Source organism: Rissa tridactyla, chromosome 7 (genome assembly GCF_028500815.1).
Source record: "Rissa tridactyla isolate bRisTri1 chromosome 7, bRisTri1.patW.cur.20221130, whole genome shotgun sequence".
In the NCBI taxonomy this organism is placed as follows: Eukaryota; Metazoa; Chordata; class Aves; order Charadriiformes; family Laridae; genus Rissa; species Rissa tridactyla.
This window is the reverse complement of record NC_071472.1, coordinates 6,577,022-6,594,026: the sequence shown is the minus strand read 5'-3', so window position 1 is coordinate 6,594,026 and position 17,005 is coordinate 6,577,022. Positions and strand designations below refer to the sequence as shown.

General features: G+C 41.2%; 1 protein-coding gene across 5 annotated transcripts in view; it reads right to left on the bottom strand.

Moving 5' to 3' along the window:
* The window catches only part of LOC128912844 (von Willebrand factor D and EGF domain-containing protein-like), a 186,160-nt gene that overhangs the window by 33,106 nt on the left and 136,049 nt on the right, over positions 1–17,005 (bottom strand). For all 5 annotated transcript variants that reach the window (XM_054209491.1, XM_054209493.1, XM_054209490.1 and 2 more), the window contains 4 exons: positions 13,498–14,388; positions 5,183–5,278; positions 4,303–4,398; positions 1,256–1,351 (listed from right to left, as the gene is read on the bottom strand). In XM_054209491.1, coding sequence (XP_054065466.1) covers positions 1,256–1,351; positions 4,303–4,398; positions 5,183–5,278; positions 13,498–14,388 — 1,179 coding nt within the window. The remainder of the gene's footprint in view (positions 1–1,255; positions 1,352–4,302; positions 4,399–5,182; positions 5,279–13,497; positions 14,389–17,005) is intronic.

Sequence of the window (17,005 nt, the reverse complement as noted above, 5' to 3'; positions counted from 1 at the left end):
CCTGCTCTGTGTCAGGCAGAGTGGTGTTTGATCAGATCTTTGAGCAGGGATCTGAAGAAGTCCTGTATAGGTCTCCCATCCACTGCACTCTAGGATGCTCGGTCAAGTGGGTGATGTTGTGAGCCCCATTTGAATATAAGTGATCATCTAGCTCTGAAACACGGTATTGTGCACGCTAGAGTACGCAAAATGAACAAAGTAGAGCCATGCTTTAGCATTTAATTGAATAATGGCTAATTAGTGATATCACTGACGTCAGAGAGTTTTAGATTAATTGTTTAGTTATCATTAATGCCATCATAAATAAGTGCTTACTCCTTCACAGTACCATTAAGAACAATATAATGGGGATTTACGACAGCCTATAACATCAGGCCCCCCCATCAGGATTGGGGTGGAGTAGCTCGAAAGCTGCCTGGCAGAAAAGGACCTGGGGGTGTTGGTGGACAGCCAGCTGAATATGAGCCAGCAGTGTGCCCAGGTGGCCACGAAGGCCAACAGCATCCTAGCCTGTATCAGGAATAGTGTGGTGAGCCGGACTAGGGAAGCGATCATCCCCCTGTACTCGGCACTGGTGAGGCCCCACCTCGAGTACTGCGTTCAGTTTTGGGCCCCTCGCTACAAGAGGGACATTGAGGTGTTGGAGCGTGTCCAGAGAAGGGCTACAAAGCTGGTGAGGGGTCTGGAGGACAAACCTTATGAGGAATGACTGAGGGAGCTGGGGTTGTTCATCCTGGAGAAGAGGAGGCTGAGGGGAGACCTTATCACCCTCTACAACTACCTGAAAGGAGGTTGTAGAGAGGTGGGGGCTGACCTCTTCTCCCTGGTGACAAGTGATAGGATGAGAGGAAATGGGTTCAAGTTATGTCAGGGGAGGTTTAGATTGGATATTAGGAAACATTTTTTCACTGAAAGGGTTATTAAACATTGGAATAGGCTGCCCAGGGAGGTGGTGGATTCACCATCCCTGGAGGTGTTTAAAAAAAGGGTAGATGGGGCACTTAGGGACATGGTTTAGAAGTGGTTTTTGTCAGGGTAGGTTAATGGTTGGACTTGATGATCTTAAAGGTCCCTTCCAACCTCAGCAATTCTATGATTCTATGATTCTATGATTCTATGATCAAAGGAGCATACAGGGAGTTATGACAGGGAAAGTCTCTGGATATACTTCATGTGGGGACAGGTAATGCTATAGGCTGCTGTTTATATTTTAAGCCCGGATCCTTTATCAAGATGATAAATAGAGCTTTCTTACCTCTCTGGCACTGCGGCCCGTAGAAGCCATAAGGACATGTACACGTGTTTGGCCGTACACAGATTCCTCCATTCAAGCACATGGGATTGCACACAGCTGTATGTGAATATAAGATAACTCTATGAATCCTGTATAATTTTGAATTTTTTAAAGTAGGCACTCTTTTGCTGCTGTGCATGTCATTATAGAATAAACATTTCTAGCAACATTGTGATAAATTTCACACCGTCCTCGCTGGTCAGTTTTGCTGCGGCATTTATTCATTGTCGACACAGTGGGAGCGTTTCTGTGGTGTTTTAGCGTAGCTTGGGGGATGAAATAAAGCATAATTTAATAGTTTATTTCTGATGTCTTCCTTTGATTTGCACAGTTCATTTGCTTCCAGCTCTAGTATCCTCACCAAACAGGATCCCAAGGCAGTAAAATGTAGTCACATTGCGTACAGCCTGGATAACCCGGAGATCAGATATTAACCATTTGCTGCTTTGTCTGAGTTCAGCAGAGCATCGTGGCATTTCCGTGAAGCTGAATAGGCACGTGCCGCAAAACCTCCCTTTGTTCTGCCTCATTTAAATGCCAGTTCCCACAACATATTGGCTCGTGCATCACCAACAAAGCCACTGGCTGAGCTCCCTTTGCCTCTTTATTTATCCTTTATTACTGTAGGTGATATAACAGGCATTAGAAATTAAAAGCTGTCTGGCATATTTCTATGCGGCAATTACCTGACTGTTGAAAAAAAAAGAGTATTAGAATTGCAAATTAGTTTAGTTGGGAAGTCGGTGTGTGAAGAATAAGGAATCTGATAAAGTTTTCATTGTAAAGCAGAGTGACACTTTAAAACAGTCTTTTTCCTTCTATTCCCTTTGTCTTTCTGTATCTTACAGAATAGCTCATTAAATAAATTAAATACATTTAAGCTTAAATAAATTAAGGGTCACTAAAATGTTTCAGACGAACTAAAGGAGAAATAAAAAGTTAATTTGGAAAGAGAAAGGAAGTGAAATTGTGGTCTAGATGAGAGGCTTTTCTGACTAAGCAGCAGTCACAAAGTCAAAATGGACTTCATTTGTTGCTAATGGTGAATTTGGATTAGTTGTGTCGTTGTCCTAGCTAGGTCACAGATGTCCACATTCTGTCAGTGTTTATAGCTCCATTGGTAAAGTTCCCTAAGTCCCTTTTTTTTTTTTTTTTGGTTTGTTTGTATATCTCTGTTCATCCAGAGACTCCTATCCTATCACTTGAGGTAGGAAACCCCAACAGTATCCTCAAAATACTCTGTGTAGCGCACACAAAACCATGCCGGAGAGGTGAGCCTGATAGTCTTTCACCTAAGGAATTATCAGACAAACAAATCCAGCTGCTGTTAGTCTGGGTTGGAAATTACTGCTTCCGCTGCTGATGATTGTCCTCCTCTTGGAATAATCTTGTTTAAAACCACCCCAAAATAAATTTGCAGAATTCAAGGAGGGTAATCTCCGGCAGGGAAAAGAGGAGATAGTGGGAACCAGAATAGCTAGTGGCAATCCCAGGCATTTACCATGGATCTTACCTAGGTTAATTTATGTGTCCTCAATAGGTCTGTCATTTCAACACTTACAGGAAGAGCAATTTCAGGGAGATGGAGGTTAAAATGACATCTCTCACCTTCCAGGAAAGGTAACGTAGGCTGCAGGTGTCTTAGTCATTTAATATTCACCATGGCAGAGGCAGACTGCCTCTGTAGCCTTGAGGTTTGGCACTGATTAAGGTACTCCTTGTGCTTGCTTTAATATTTCGCTATTTTGCATGCCTTGTCCCGGGTGAGTGCTGTAGCGACTGTGCCTTTGGAGGAAAAATATGTACTCCAGCTTTTAGCGGTTAGACCCTGAGAGGAAGGTCTGAGCTGTACCTATTCGAAACAAGGTCCAAAACGATGAGTCCTGCCTACAAATAGGTAGCTAGTTCCAATCCTCACCGTGTCATTTTGTTCTGAGGGGTGGAGGTGGGTTTTTCCTGAGCGTGCACGCTTCTGTGCACGCTTTTGTAGGTACTCTGCGGGTATGAGAGAGTGGCAGGAGGAGCAGTGTGGATTCTGCCAGCAGCAGGAGGTTTAGCATTAGGGGCTGAATGGTTACGTCCTCCTTGCAACCTGGCTTTTGTTCTGTCTCATACAGTCACAGGTCATCTTCTGGAATGGAAAACTGAATCCAAGAACTAGACCACAAAAATCTTAGTAGTCAGTCTCAGTTTCTGGTAGCATGCCTTTCTAGGCTCACTTTTCTTCCTTAGACGATGAGGTATTAGAAGTGTGTATGTAGTTGCTAACTTAGCAGCTGAAGTCACCTTAGCTTCCTTATGTTCTTGTCCCAGCTTAAACTGGCCTCCTGCCTCCATAAACTGTACTTTTAAATTCAGATTTGACTGCATACAGTTAAAAATCACCAAAATGCCAAACACTTGTTCTTTCTGCCCCACCATCGTACCTTGGGAGAAATATGTGGGGTTAAAAGCAGTGAAAACTGGAAGTTGGGCAGATGGCGAGCAGTGCAGATGGTTGCATTGCCCTCATCTCTGCCTCTGCGGGCATGGGGCAGGACTCATTGTTTGGGCTCTCCGTGAACAAGACCAACAAAGAGTGAGGTTATGTCCATGGCAGCTGAGACTGTAAGTCAACACATCTCCAAAGGCTCCAGTGAGAATTTTTCTCATTTGCAGAAGCTACCAAGCACCTAGAAAGGTTGTGGCTCCTGAAATGGTGAATAGATTTATTTTCGATTTTGTGTAACCTGAGAAGAAAGTCCAGGATCACACGAGCTTAAAAAAAGCTGCAAAAAGGTTTTGTTTGTGGGTTTCCTCTATGTGACCCTGAGATTTACATAAACATCTAAACTTATGAATACTTACATAAACTCAAAGCCTTACGAGGTTTTGCCTTTTACGAAAAGGTCTCCTTTTCTTACATTTTACTTCTTTAAGCGCTTCCTACTCTGACTGCTGAATTGCAGGAATCACATGGATTTCAGGCAGCAAAAGAAATGAGAGACAAGTCACTTCTAACCACTTACCTGTTTCGCAAGAAGGGCTGCTCCATCCGTTTCTGCATTTGCACTCATCCGGTGACACGCAGACCCCACCGTTATGGCAGTGTCTGTTACACACCACTGGAAAATACGCAAAGGATCAAAATCTTGTGTTGGTAACACCGATGCAAACCCTAAAGCTGCTCTATTACAGCAACTAGCTAATGGTATTAGTCCAAGAGGCAAACGGAGGCATGAATCCATCCCTTTCCTTGGTTTTCCTTCTCTTTTCCACCCATTCTTTCCATCAGAAGTCTTGCGTCTAAAATTCTTTGCTTTTTAAGTATTCCAGCTACCCTGTTTCAGAGATAAAATTATATTCCTGTCAAGAGCAACCTGATATTTAAATAAGCAGCGAGGACTGTAATAATGAAACCGCATATGTTTCACCATTCAGCTAATATAGAAGGATTTGAAGGCTGATTTTTTCCCCAGATGTTCCATATATTGAGCATCTTTTGTAACTTGTATCGCACAATAACGTGACTCCTAATAGGTATGGTTTTCTTTTTGTGAACTCAAAATTAGTATTACCGCATTCACTCACACAACCTTGAATTTCATAAATGTTACTATAAATAACATGGAGGTTTTTGCTTGATTGTTTTTCCAGAAGCACTTTTATGTAGAAAGTGTTGATATAGATGTGCATATTTTTACATAATACAACTCCGCTGCTGGTAAATATATGCTCTGAAATAGTTATTAAATATTACTTCAATATATTAGACTTTGATTTCCTTGCTGTATTCAATCATCATTTCAGGGGGAAATATCGAAAAATAAAAAGGCTTTTTCTGTCTTATAATTTTCTGCAAATTCAAACATGTAATGAGGAGAAAAGCCGGAATGATTTCATACATACTTGTTTCACATCGAGGACCAACAAATCCATAAGCACAAGAACAAGTATTTTGAGATACACACGTTCCTCCATGCTCACACGGTGGATCACACTGCACTGCAAGAATAAAACACGAGGACAAAAAAATGCAGTTCGAATGTTGCATTCTGTGTGGTTATGAGCACAACACTTGTTACTACTTTTCCTATGCCATTTTATTAATCCAATGGGTAATTTGGCTACTGAGGAACTTGGTTACTGCAGGGTGAAAGCGGGTATCACGTCAGTAATACAGCACTAACTAATGAGTAGCTATATAATGTCTGCAAGGGAATGATTTTAACATAATCATATTTAACTTCTGAGCAGGCAGATTTTTAAGTATGTGTTTTTGAAGTCTAAGGATGGATCAACCACAAATGTAGTTAATGCTAAAGACCTTGCCCTTCTCTCTCTACGAAATTGCCTTGTGGATGTTCGGTAAGCCTTAACAGGGGTCAGAAGTTACGCTAAAGCAGAGATGAAGTGTTTCTTCTGCACAGAAAAGAGTTGCATGGGAATTTGTCACCTAAATGACAAATAAGTAAGCAACAATTTAAATGTTTAATAAGTAGTGTGAGGTCTGCAAAGCAGCAAGTTAGATAATGCTTTCTCGACATATTACAATATGCAATGTCGTTCTGTGGGAAAAAGAGGATGTGCAGGTGTATGGCGTAAAGCTGGAGACTTTTGGAAAATTGCAGCTGCTGAAACAGGCTATTTGATGAAGACACTCGTTTAATTTTTAAATGAATTTTTAAATTATGAACCTATTGGCTTTGTCGTGCAGGGAGCCCGGAAGCTTTAGCCTCTTAAACCTAACATCTAAGGTAGGTATCTGACATCTGATGTCATGAATACTTCTATTTGTAGCCCTCTAATAAGGGGTAGTTCTGTATGCCGAGCACGTGAGAGGAGGAGAGACGACCACGGAAGGTAAAAGACAACCACTGACACTTGAAGAAGAAGAAATGCTGTGTGCAGGAGCAGAGCAAGGCATGTGTGTCGGCTGGCTCTCACGCCTTCAGAAAAAAAAAGCCACCTCACATAAAAGAATGAAAAATATCTTTCCTTGTGCTTGGGAAGTGAATACAGAGAAAAATGTTGCACTTTGGCACACTTTACTGGCAGAGTTTTGTCTTTTATAATGGATATGAAGCTAAGCAAGGTTATTCCAAGGAAAACGCAAAGTGAAGCTAAAGAGATCTGAAACAAAACATCTTTCATTTTAAGTATTGTTACAAGGGCAAAAAAACCCTGAATGTACCACATTTTGCTCTTAAAACTGGAAAATGGACTATGTAACTGGAAAGCTAAATGAAGGACAAATACTTGTAGCACCGCACAATTTAAACAAAGCTCGTGCATCAAAGGCCTCCTCACCTCTTACGATGCCACCAAGCCTTCACATAAAGCCATTGCATATCAACCTTGTCACCCAAAAATGTTACAAAAGCCAGCACGCATTTTCCGATTGCAGTTAAAAAGACAAACTCCAAGAAGGTGCCTTTAAATAAACCATTTTGACACAAATAACATTAAAGAAATGTATTTGGCGTTAGATCTGCTCTTCAGGCACCGCAGTATTTACACCTCCTGTTACCATATAGTTTTAACGGTGAAATTTTCAATGTTGCATTAAAATAACTTTAGGATTTGACATGCCTGAGAACAGAAAACTTGCTAGATATAGTTTAGATCCCTACTATACATGCTGAGAATGTCATTAGGCTAACTTTAGTTTTGATTTGATGGGCTATAAGGTTTAGACATTTGCAATTCCGCATGTGTTTAGCTGAAATTTGAAGTGTACGTCTGGGAGAAAAAAAGAATAAAAAAAAAAAGCAATGGCAATTTGAGGACAACATGAATAGATTTGATTTAGACCCATTAAGCAGTTAGGGTTAACCTTTCCTAAAGTTCTTCGAATTCCACCACCGGCAGCAGGGGCTGGAGCAGGTCAGAGGCTGAGGCAGCTCGGGCTCTGGTGCGAGCAGCGGGCAGCAGTCCGTGGTGGAACAGAAAGCGGAAGAAAGGGAAAGAAATCGAAGCTGTTTTCAAAGAAATCTGTTATTCCTTTAAAATTGCAGTACTCTATTTATAAGCCACCAGTCGCGTTCGGGGGCTTGCGGTAGATGTCACTGAAGTGAATGACAGGCGTAAGGGAGGAGGGTGCCCACCCGTCCGCTGCACACACCTCCCTCTGAAACATCTCCGCTCTTCTGGGCCTGGGTGACCACGGGGAGTTGCTTATAAAGGGATCTCTTTGCAATTAGAAATTAACGGTAGGTGGAATGGGTTAATATTCTCTGCGTGGAGATGGGGAAACACAAAACCTGGGAAAAATGTACCGCTCTTTTTGAAGTGCGTGAAATGTGATTGTCTTTCCTGGAGGACGATGGCCGCATAAAGCCTCCAGGTGCCCAAGGGCTGTGCCAAGCACACTGACAGTCAAACATATTATGCTTTATTTCAGCGTGTTTTGTACGCAGCACTTAAAGTGAATGTGTCCATTTGAACAGAGTACTCTCCATCTGGCCTTTACACATTTCGAGGTGCATCTGAACTGTCAGAAAAGAACATGGTATTTTGGATATTAAAACATTTAGCTCTTATGGTGACATTTAATAGTAAAATGTTTAAAACTATTCTATTGCTGGTGAATAGCAAAAGATAAAAACTGAACACTGGCTGCAATGTGAGAGCGAGACTAATATTCACCTAAAAGACATTTCCCTCCATAATAGAAATATACTGTTTGTGTCAAATTCTTTTTCTGAAACTTCCGTCTTTCATCTTCTGGAATGAATTTTTTTTTCCATGAGCGTTTGCTAAATTGTACAAAGGTATTGCAGTGTTTTTATACTAAGCGATTTTGGATGGTATAAAATGACAGTAAAGAGGAAAACATTGCTGTAAATGGTCAATCTTGCTGTCAAATGTACGTATGTTTATGTTTATAATTTAAAATCTGGAGGTAAAAATGGAGAAGTCCATTATTGTTTTCTCTGAAAGGGCTTTTTGGGAAATATCCTGAAACTACTTTTTTCCATTAAAATGAGATCATGCACTTCTTATAAGTTTCTCTACGATAACTTTGGGGGTACTCAAGAATACCAGATGCTGTGTTCTTCCCTCCATTTTCGACAGCCTAATCAGCAAATGGCTTCCGCGACAGAGTTATTGCTTAACATCCCAACAGCAAGAAGGCTCCCTGTGCCGTCCGGCACGTGAGGTCCTGGGCGCGCGCCGTTAGAGGAAGGCTCGGAGGTGTGAGAGCATCACCTGCAGTTCCATTTAAAAATTTGGAAATTCACTGGATGGAGCCTAAGCTGTCTTGTTTCATGCAAACGTTGTACGTTATTAATTTTCTTTCATAGTTGCATTAATCTAATTTCCTAAATGTACAGGTCAAGTTTGAATATTTGCAGCACAAGGGAGGGAGAATAAGGAAAAGAAAGTTACATTGCAGGCTGGACAGAGTTTTTGTTCTTCTTTTGAACAGATATGGATTGAAGCCTTTCTTTCGCATGGAAGAAATACAGATAAAGGAAATAAAGCATAGGGTTAAAGCATGCATTAGTGCCATTAAAATAACTCATATGCATATTTAAATAGTCCAGCAGTCCAGAGCGCCGTTATGAAATAAATACCTATCATAGCAAATAGAAAATTAACAAGATTAACTTGACTGAATAAATTGGGAATACAAATGCAGACAACGTTTCTAGTTAGGTTGTACTAATGGGTTTTGTCTTGAGAAATGTCAGCTGAGTGCTCATCTGCAGTCAAACAAGCAAATAAAGTGTTAGGAATAGTTAAGAAATGAGCAGAGCAGAAAATGCCAGACTTTATCATGACCGGTATCCATGGTGAGCTGCATCTGAAACACCACATTCAGGTCTGATCCTCCAGCTCAGAAAAAATAGAGTAAAAATGGAAAAGATGCAAAAAAAAAGGTGACAGGGATAACCACAGTTCTAGAACAACTTTTGTACGAAGAAGAAGTGCATAGATCAGGTCTCTGGGAAAAACGTGACTTGGGGATATAAAATAGAAAACTACAACATGAGATGTGGCCTGGAAAGGTTGAGCAGGCCACTGTTCAAAGGCATCACCTTTGCTTTTTGAAGCACATGATCTATAATTTGCTGAGAGACTATTCTGGACAGTATCCCGATATCTTTCCCATGTATTGCCAGACATCTGCTGTTGGTAGCTATTTGAGATGGGGGAAGGACTTTTGGTCTGATACGGCAGAGCAGAGCTTTTTGGACGTAAAAATGTCAGAACAGATGAATGCCAGCTACCTGGGTTTTTTTTTACCTCATTTCATCCAGCTGTGCATCCTGAGGTCGTAAGATTTTCCCAGCTACTCCATCTTTCCTGTTATTTTGAAAATTATTTCGTTTGAACAGTGATTTTGTAATGTCAAGGCAATGCTATGTTTTCAACTCTTGAGCAGAAAGTGTGACTACTACTGTTCTAGTCCTCCCCTTCTATCAGAAAATACTGTGCAAAGCCTATAAAATATCCAAGAGTTTTACTGATTTAACATTTTTAAGAAAATGTTTCTAAAGTAGCATGACTTTATCTTTTATAGGAATCCTGAGGAACTTTTACGACTACTAAAAAATGAGAAAAATAATAGTCCTTAACTGTCACTTAATCCAAAATAGTTTTAAATAGTCATCTGTATTCCGTGGAACTGAGTCTTTGATGTTTTGATTGTACAAGTTTAGCAACGAGACACTCCTCATTGAATGAGCTTAAGGTAAGAGAAATAAAAACAGGGATGACCGGGAATTTGGCTTAAATTCTTATTTTTCTTCAGGCTTCAGGTTTAGGTCTCTCGGAAAGAAGCACAACAATGATGCCCAGAGCAGAATTTTTTGTTAGCTTCATCCCCGTTGTGGAATGGAAAGGACATGTTCCACCTTAGGGCACCCTACGGAGCTCAAGAAACACAACAGCTGTTCTCAGACAGTGCCATATGCACAGACCCTGGTGAATAAACCGAGCCCAGGGAAAAGACGGCATTCGTTTCCTTGTCCAGTGGATACGACATCTTTGAAAGTGCAAGCTTACGTCCCGGCTGTAGAGCGGGGAACAGAGGCAGGACATTAAGTAATTGCTCTAATGTCACTAACAACACCAACGAATATGTCAGAGCGTTAGCCTCAAATGTTAAAATAAGTGCTGCGTTACACGTGCCAGTTGTAATACGCGAGACAAAGTATCAGAAACATTCTGAAAACAATCCTGTTTAGACTAGTTATGCATTATCACATTACTAGTTTTTTTATTCTGTTGGCATACTGAGCTGAAATATTTAAAGCTCTGTAAGTGTCATGGCACTTCTGCAGCTCGCTTTGGCAGGTGATCGATGCTGATCCGTAAAATTGCTAGGAGTTTACCGGAGCAATGCATTGGTTTTATGGTGTATATACTTGAAAAGGACACTGAGAGTGGAAATTATGCATTTAGTAATCTCCTTCATCACCAGAGGAACTCTTGGCTAAGTTGACTCCATAAAGGCCAGCAAGCGTCTCATGCCAGAGAACATGCAGGGCAATCCCGTGGGCTACAATAGGCCTTATTTCTCCTGCTTATTTTTGATTTGTGTAGGTGCTGTTGGCTATCTCAAAAATGCTACTCTGAAATGATGTTTTTCAAGGATTTGGCGGTTTAGCAGACTAGTCTTAAAGTTAGGTCACTAATAAATGGTAATTGTGCAGGAAGGTGAAAGAGCTCTGCAAGCCGAGAACCTGGCCAGCTGTAGGAAAGGGCACGGGAGTGATGAGTAGAGCCTTGAAGAACTACTTCATCTCACCTCATCTGCAGAGTAAGTAGCCAGAATTAAGAGAATTAAGAATCTGTAATGCTTGTTATGCCAAAGCAAGATGGGTAAAAGCAAGGTCCTACTTTTCACATGTGATAAAGTTGTCAGTAGTGAAGGGAGTGATCTAAATGGAAATTGCTAAGAGAATCTGAACATGTCTAAGTTTAGATGCTTGAAGATAAGCCAAACACACTGACATCTAGCTATATTCTTCCAAAAGAAGATCGGAGGTTGGACCTGATGATCACCAGAGGTCTTTTCCAGCCTGGACTCCTGTGAGTCTGTGATTCTCAAAGCAAGAAGGACAGAGTAGAGGGAGGGGACTTCCAACAAAATCATAACAGGGAGTTAGAGGGGCTTGACCAAAGGGATAAGAATATTAGAGAAATAAAATTTGGTATGATTTATTTTAGAAGAGAAAATCATTTTCAGGATGTTGCTTATTTTTTCCCTACCAGTCCTCAAAGCCTGATTTTGAAGCGCACAACAGGAAAAAAAAATAAAAATTACATTCTGTAACATGATAAATATCACTCGGTAAAGTATTTCTTATCTTAGAATATTTTCAGACACTCTTATTAAACAAAGGTCACATCCCCTCAAGCTCCACAGGTATTAAAACTTGCTACCGATGGGGCTGTTTCTTTTATCTTGGTGAATTTTGACATCAAACAGGACGGTGACAACCATCGATAGCTTGTGAGGCTGTCGACATTTTTGCTCACTTGCCATGGATGTTGCATCAAAGTCTGGAGATTTCGCAAATGCTGGTCTCACCTAAGCTTTGATCACTTGTTCAATTTTGCTGCCTCCTGCTCCTGGAAGGTACTACTGTTTTCGGGGAAGTCGGCACCATCGTGGCAGCATCGCAAGGTGCTGAGAGCTGAGGTTACGACAGGCCTTAATCCAAGGAATTATCCTCATCTTTCAACTTCATCTGTCATGATGAGTCAGCGGCATCTGACATGGGAAGAGGCATCGACGGCTGGAGGTACAATGGGTGCTATTCACCCTCCTGGCCACGCTCCAGGAGGGTGCTCGCAGGTGGGCGGAGGGGCTCGGGATGAAGCCGAAGCGGGGAGCAGACAGGCTCATCATTGAGTCAGGTGACGCGGTCAGTGACAAGAGACAAATAAAGGATGTTTGTGTATCGTGTCATCAAGCCCCGAGACAGAGAATGATGTTGGTAATAAAGTATTTCATCCTAAGGACTCTCCAGAGAGATTTTCAGTAATACCAGTAATTGAAGAAAACATCTCGTCTTGCGAGACAGTAGAAGGCAGAGGTAGATTTATGTTTTAAGAACTATACTGATGGGCATACTAAATATACACGAAGCAGCCATATGCCCGTATTCATAAATATTCATATGTACATGGGCCTGGTCTTTGAGGGGAGGACATTCTGTGGCCGAACTTGCTTTGGGCTTCCCAGTAGTAGGAGCTACTTGGTACTTCTCCAGCTCCAGGTACAAATCAGAGGTCAAAAGACAGGGTCTTTTGTGCCAAGTAACCTTAAGTCCTTTAGAAGGGGCATTTCAGGAATGTGCAAACAGACAAAAATTATAGCACCCAGGATGATAGTAACCTTTTCTTACGCATTTTGTAATATATCTCCAGCACTGCTCTGAGCTCAGAGGGCTGCAGTATTTCTGGGGGCTTTGCGTCCCCACAGAGCCTTCTTTACAGCAAAGAATCCCTGCAAGGTCCTCGGCAGTGGGTCACGGCTGAGACCCCCCTATGCCTGCCTGCTCTGTGCGCAGCGCACGACAAACCATATGTGAAAGAGAATGAAATAGATGATGCGAATGCTTTTTCCTTTGCGTAGTGAAAGGCCAATTAAGATATCAACTTATCAGAGGGTTTTCAACAAAAGGTGTAATTAATGATAGCTAAGTCAGGGACAACAATGTGCATAATACTATTGTTTTACAGAGGTATTCTAAGCAGTCTAATAAATAACTCAATATATTGTGAAAACCCTTCTGGTGCTATATATTTCAGATGACAAGTTCAGTTTTGTATTTAAGATATTAGATAGATATTTAAAATAATCTTTTAGGTAGTAGAACAATTAGTTTTTCCTAGAATATTTGTTGCATAGAGAAATGGAGTTAATTTTACCCTTTCCTTAAAACAGAAGTTTTATGTGTTTTCTAAAGTAATGACTTCAGTAGAATGAATCTGGCCTTAAGCAAGGGTAAGCAAGATCGCAATCTGTCCCTGGTTTCAATTGATTAGATATTATCAAATAAATATGTCATTTATGTAAGCAGAAAGAGCTTTTTCAAAATTATAGAATGCTTGTCTATTATTTTGAAATATAATTGGCTTTGAAAACCAGAAAGATCCCAGCTAGAAAAATCTCCAAATTTATAATCAAAATTAATTTTTACTTTGTGGAGTTATTAGATTTGAAATTATAAAAGAATTTGAAAGAAGATTTCCCCCCTTACCTTCACATGTAATTCCATCACCCCTGTATCCAGTGGGACAAGACCCACATTTAAATCCTCCATCTTCGGCCGGCTCACACTTCACACCAGTAAAGCACGGCGTATTAGCACAAACGACTTTCTGATGCGTCCCACCGCTGGGTTTTGGCAGTTCCACACGATCCATTGCTGTGTTGTACGCCTTTCGGGCTGCTGCGGTCTGTGCCGGCAGCCTTGCCCAGGGAGCAGACCCTGCCGGGATGATAGCACTCTGGGAAGCTGCATCAAGGGAAGAACCTATTAAATGGAAAGGGGACGTGAGGTGTGTTGCCAATGGAGATGCTCTCTGCTGCTCTGTTGGGAAGTCCTGGGGTGGTTTAGCCTTCAAGACTGCGACTCGACCGGGCCATTTCCTGGGAGAATAGCCGTACTTGGAACGAGTTTGCTGAGCAGCATGTAGCCTTGAGAAGCGTGAACTTGCGTTTGTGTTGCGATGAGAAGGAACGGTTCCTGTTGTCCCCGGTTTGTGTTGTTTAAAATGGAGAGGGGGATGGGTTGTCACACTGGCAGTTGTGGCCCTGGGGTCTGGCTCCTCGTGCAGAAGGAAAGTGCGTGTATCACTCCTTCTTTCAAGAAAAGACTGTTTCTCAGGTGCTGTGAACTCCATGTCATTTTTTTTTGCTGATGATGTCTGAGCTTGGGAAGTCTTCCTTTTCATTGTAAGGGATGGATTGTTAGTGACTGTGGGGTTTCTTTCCAAAAAGTATGTAGTTTCTTGTCTTGGAATTTGGGTTTGGGAAAGAAGGGAATATATGTTTCTTGATGTCTTTAAAATGTCTTCCTGGTGAGAGTCTCTAGCATCTTCAATATTTCTTCCATCAAAGTCCACATGGCTTTGGGAAGATCTTGAAACTAGGGCAGAAGAAGATATATATTAGCCAAATTTTCTGGTTTAGAGTTTAAAGGAACTGCAGTGAACATTTAACTTATGAGAAAACAAAGGACATCAATTCTAGAAGTAAAACAGTTAATCTGTCATATACACTAAGGGCGCGTTGATGCTGTCTGGCACAGAAATGACACGGTGTTATCTGCTAAGGGTAACACCAGCACTGGATGTACAGGGAACTGCAATACCAAAACGTACAGCGTGGCACTTCATGAACTACATGAAATACATTTATGCTGTCTTAACATCGAGCCTAAGGTAGTAAGTCTCGGTGAAGGTCAGACATTATTCTTTGAGGGGTAGCGCTGGGCTTACAGGGGTTAAATTGCAGCCAGGCAAAACCACTTGCCATGCTGGTTTACTAATTTTGGCTTACACTAGTCCATGAGGTTTTAGCACCTTTCTGTGGTGCACCCTGCAGTTCTTGACCACCTGAGCTAATACTTGTTTCTTATTAATTGTCTGTATTGCAATTTTGTGCTGGGAAATGTTCTGCTAGACAGTACGTAATGCAGAGACTTTGCATTCAAGCTCTTGCAGTCTAGGAGAAGGACGAGACATTGCAGTTTGGGACAGATAGATGTTGGAGATGGAGAAATAAAGAATGTTGAGATGGTCCTTGGCAACACCATGTCCTAGAGGGAGTCTAGTCCCATTACACCGGTGTGTAACTATGTAATGCTTTTGCAGTCCTTATGGCAAAGGGAAGTTTTAGAAAAGCATTTAAAGGAGACAAATGGAAAAGCTTTGTTAATGCTGTGTACGGCTCCCTCCAGACGTGAGGGGCAGCATGTAAGAGAGAGTGCTGGTTTGTAACTGTCACCCACTTGTTACAAAGCCAGCCACCTTTTCAGTTGTGTAAGGAGGGATGATAGATGGGGAGAGGGAAGTCTGTGAAGGGCCTTGAAAGTGGAGACGAGTAGTTTGAATCAATACTTTCAGGAAGATTAATGGCCATCTGCTGACTCTAATGAATGGAAGAAGCTATTTTTAACCGGTTCTGGCATACTCACTCCATAGGAAACGGAATGTATTGGATCCTGAACAAAAAAACCTCAATTGCTTCTAGGGTTAACCCCATGTGGGATGTACCTCTTCATTTTAAATATAAATATTAATCACTTTCTTAAAACTCCTATTGATGTAGAAATTAGCTACAGTTAGCAAGGAAAGAGATTAGGATGCTTAGCAAAGGTCAAAATGTAAGTTAGAGCATTGACTAGACCAAAGCACATCCCGGCACGCAAAGTTGTGTTTATTTGGCTGATAAAAAGTGTCATCTACTAGTGGCTGATGAGTTTTTATTGCCTTGAAGCCTAATGTTTTGGAGTTTCCCAATGGTACTGAATCAAGCTATGGACATCAGTAGGTAAATACATGGTATTTACTAGAGCAGTACGTAAACACATGGATTTTACTGTCCAAAGTAAGGCTGATGAATGATGAGGTACACAGAATGGAAGAAAAGAAATGGTGAGGCAAGGAGGACATCAGCAAAAAGAGCATGAGAGGATAGGAGAAGTCAAAGGATTTTGAAAAATGAATGAGAGAAAGGTGAAGGAAATATCCCCACAGGAAAATAGATGATCGTTACTGCCATTAGAAAATTTGATTGAGAGACCAGAAATCAACAGGAATGACAATTAAAGGCTGGATGACCTGTCTGACATATTTCCAAAATGAGCCCTGATTATAGCGTTGAGATCCTTCCACTGTGTCATTAAATGGGATTCCTCCTAAGCAAATTTTAGCAACTAGTAAGGGGATCAGACTGACTACCCGAGAAAGGTAAATCTTTTATGTCTTTATCAGATGATACAGATGATATAGCAAATAAGCTACAGCCTTCCCTGTAAGGCGGAGCATACTGTTGGGGTGTTTCTATGATAATGTAATTTTTACATCTCAAATAATACTACCAATGAAGAGCAGCCGTCCACTTTGGGTGGTTGTTCATTATGATACATACTGATCAAGGTCCCTCAGCCACTCTGTAGAGGCCACTAAAGTTCATAAGATGTTGGCATCATTCGAATGTGGTGACTAGAGTGTCTTCTCAGCTCTCATCATTTCACGTTTTTACTTATAGTGATGCTGTGCAATTTAGTTAGGATTAGAATACGATAGATTTTTTCTGGAATACCTGAAAATTTCTTTCTGCAGTCTTCCAGATATCTAAATAAGCTAAAACAAAGAAGAATACCAAAAGATTGCAGACTCAGTTGCCTGCAGTCAGCAGCTTTCTCAAATCCTGTATTACTTCAATTTATTTTCCTTGCACCCGATCAATATCTTCAAATGTATAACCCATTATCAATGCAGAAGTGTGATTGCGTGAATCTGGTTTTCTCTGTGATGCCACTGTATGATTACATATTGGACTGGATGAAAATAACAAAAAAATGACAAGGCAAAGTGCTCAAGGTTATATGACGGTACAAAAATACATTTTCACTGCCTGTCAGTATTTCTGCCTGTACTAACGGCGAAATGTGCAGCAGTGGAACGATTGGGTTTATTTTTCACAGAGGTAGATAAGGGACCGAGAACCTGCTGCTTTGCTCCAGCTGTGCGTGGCAG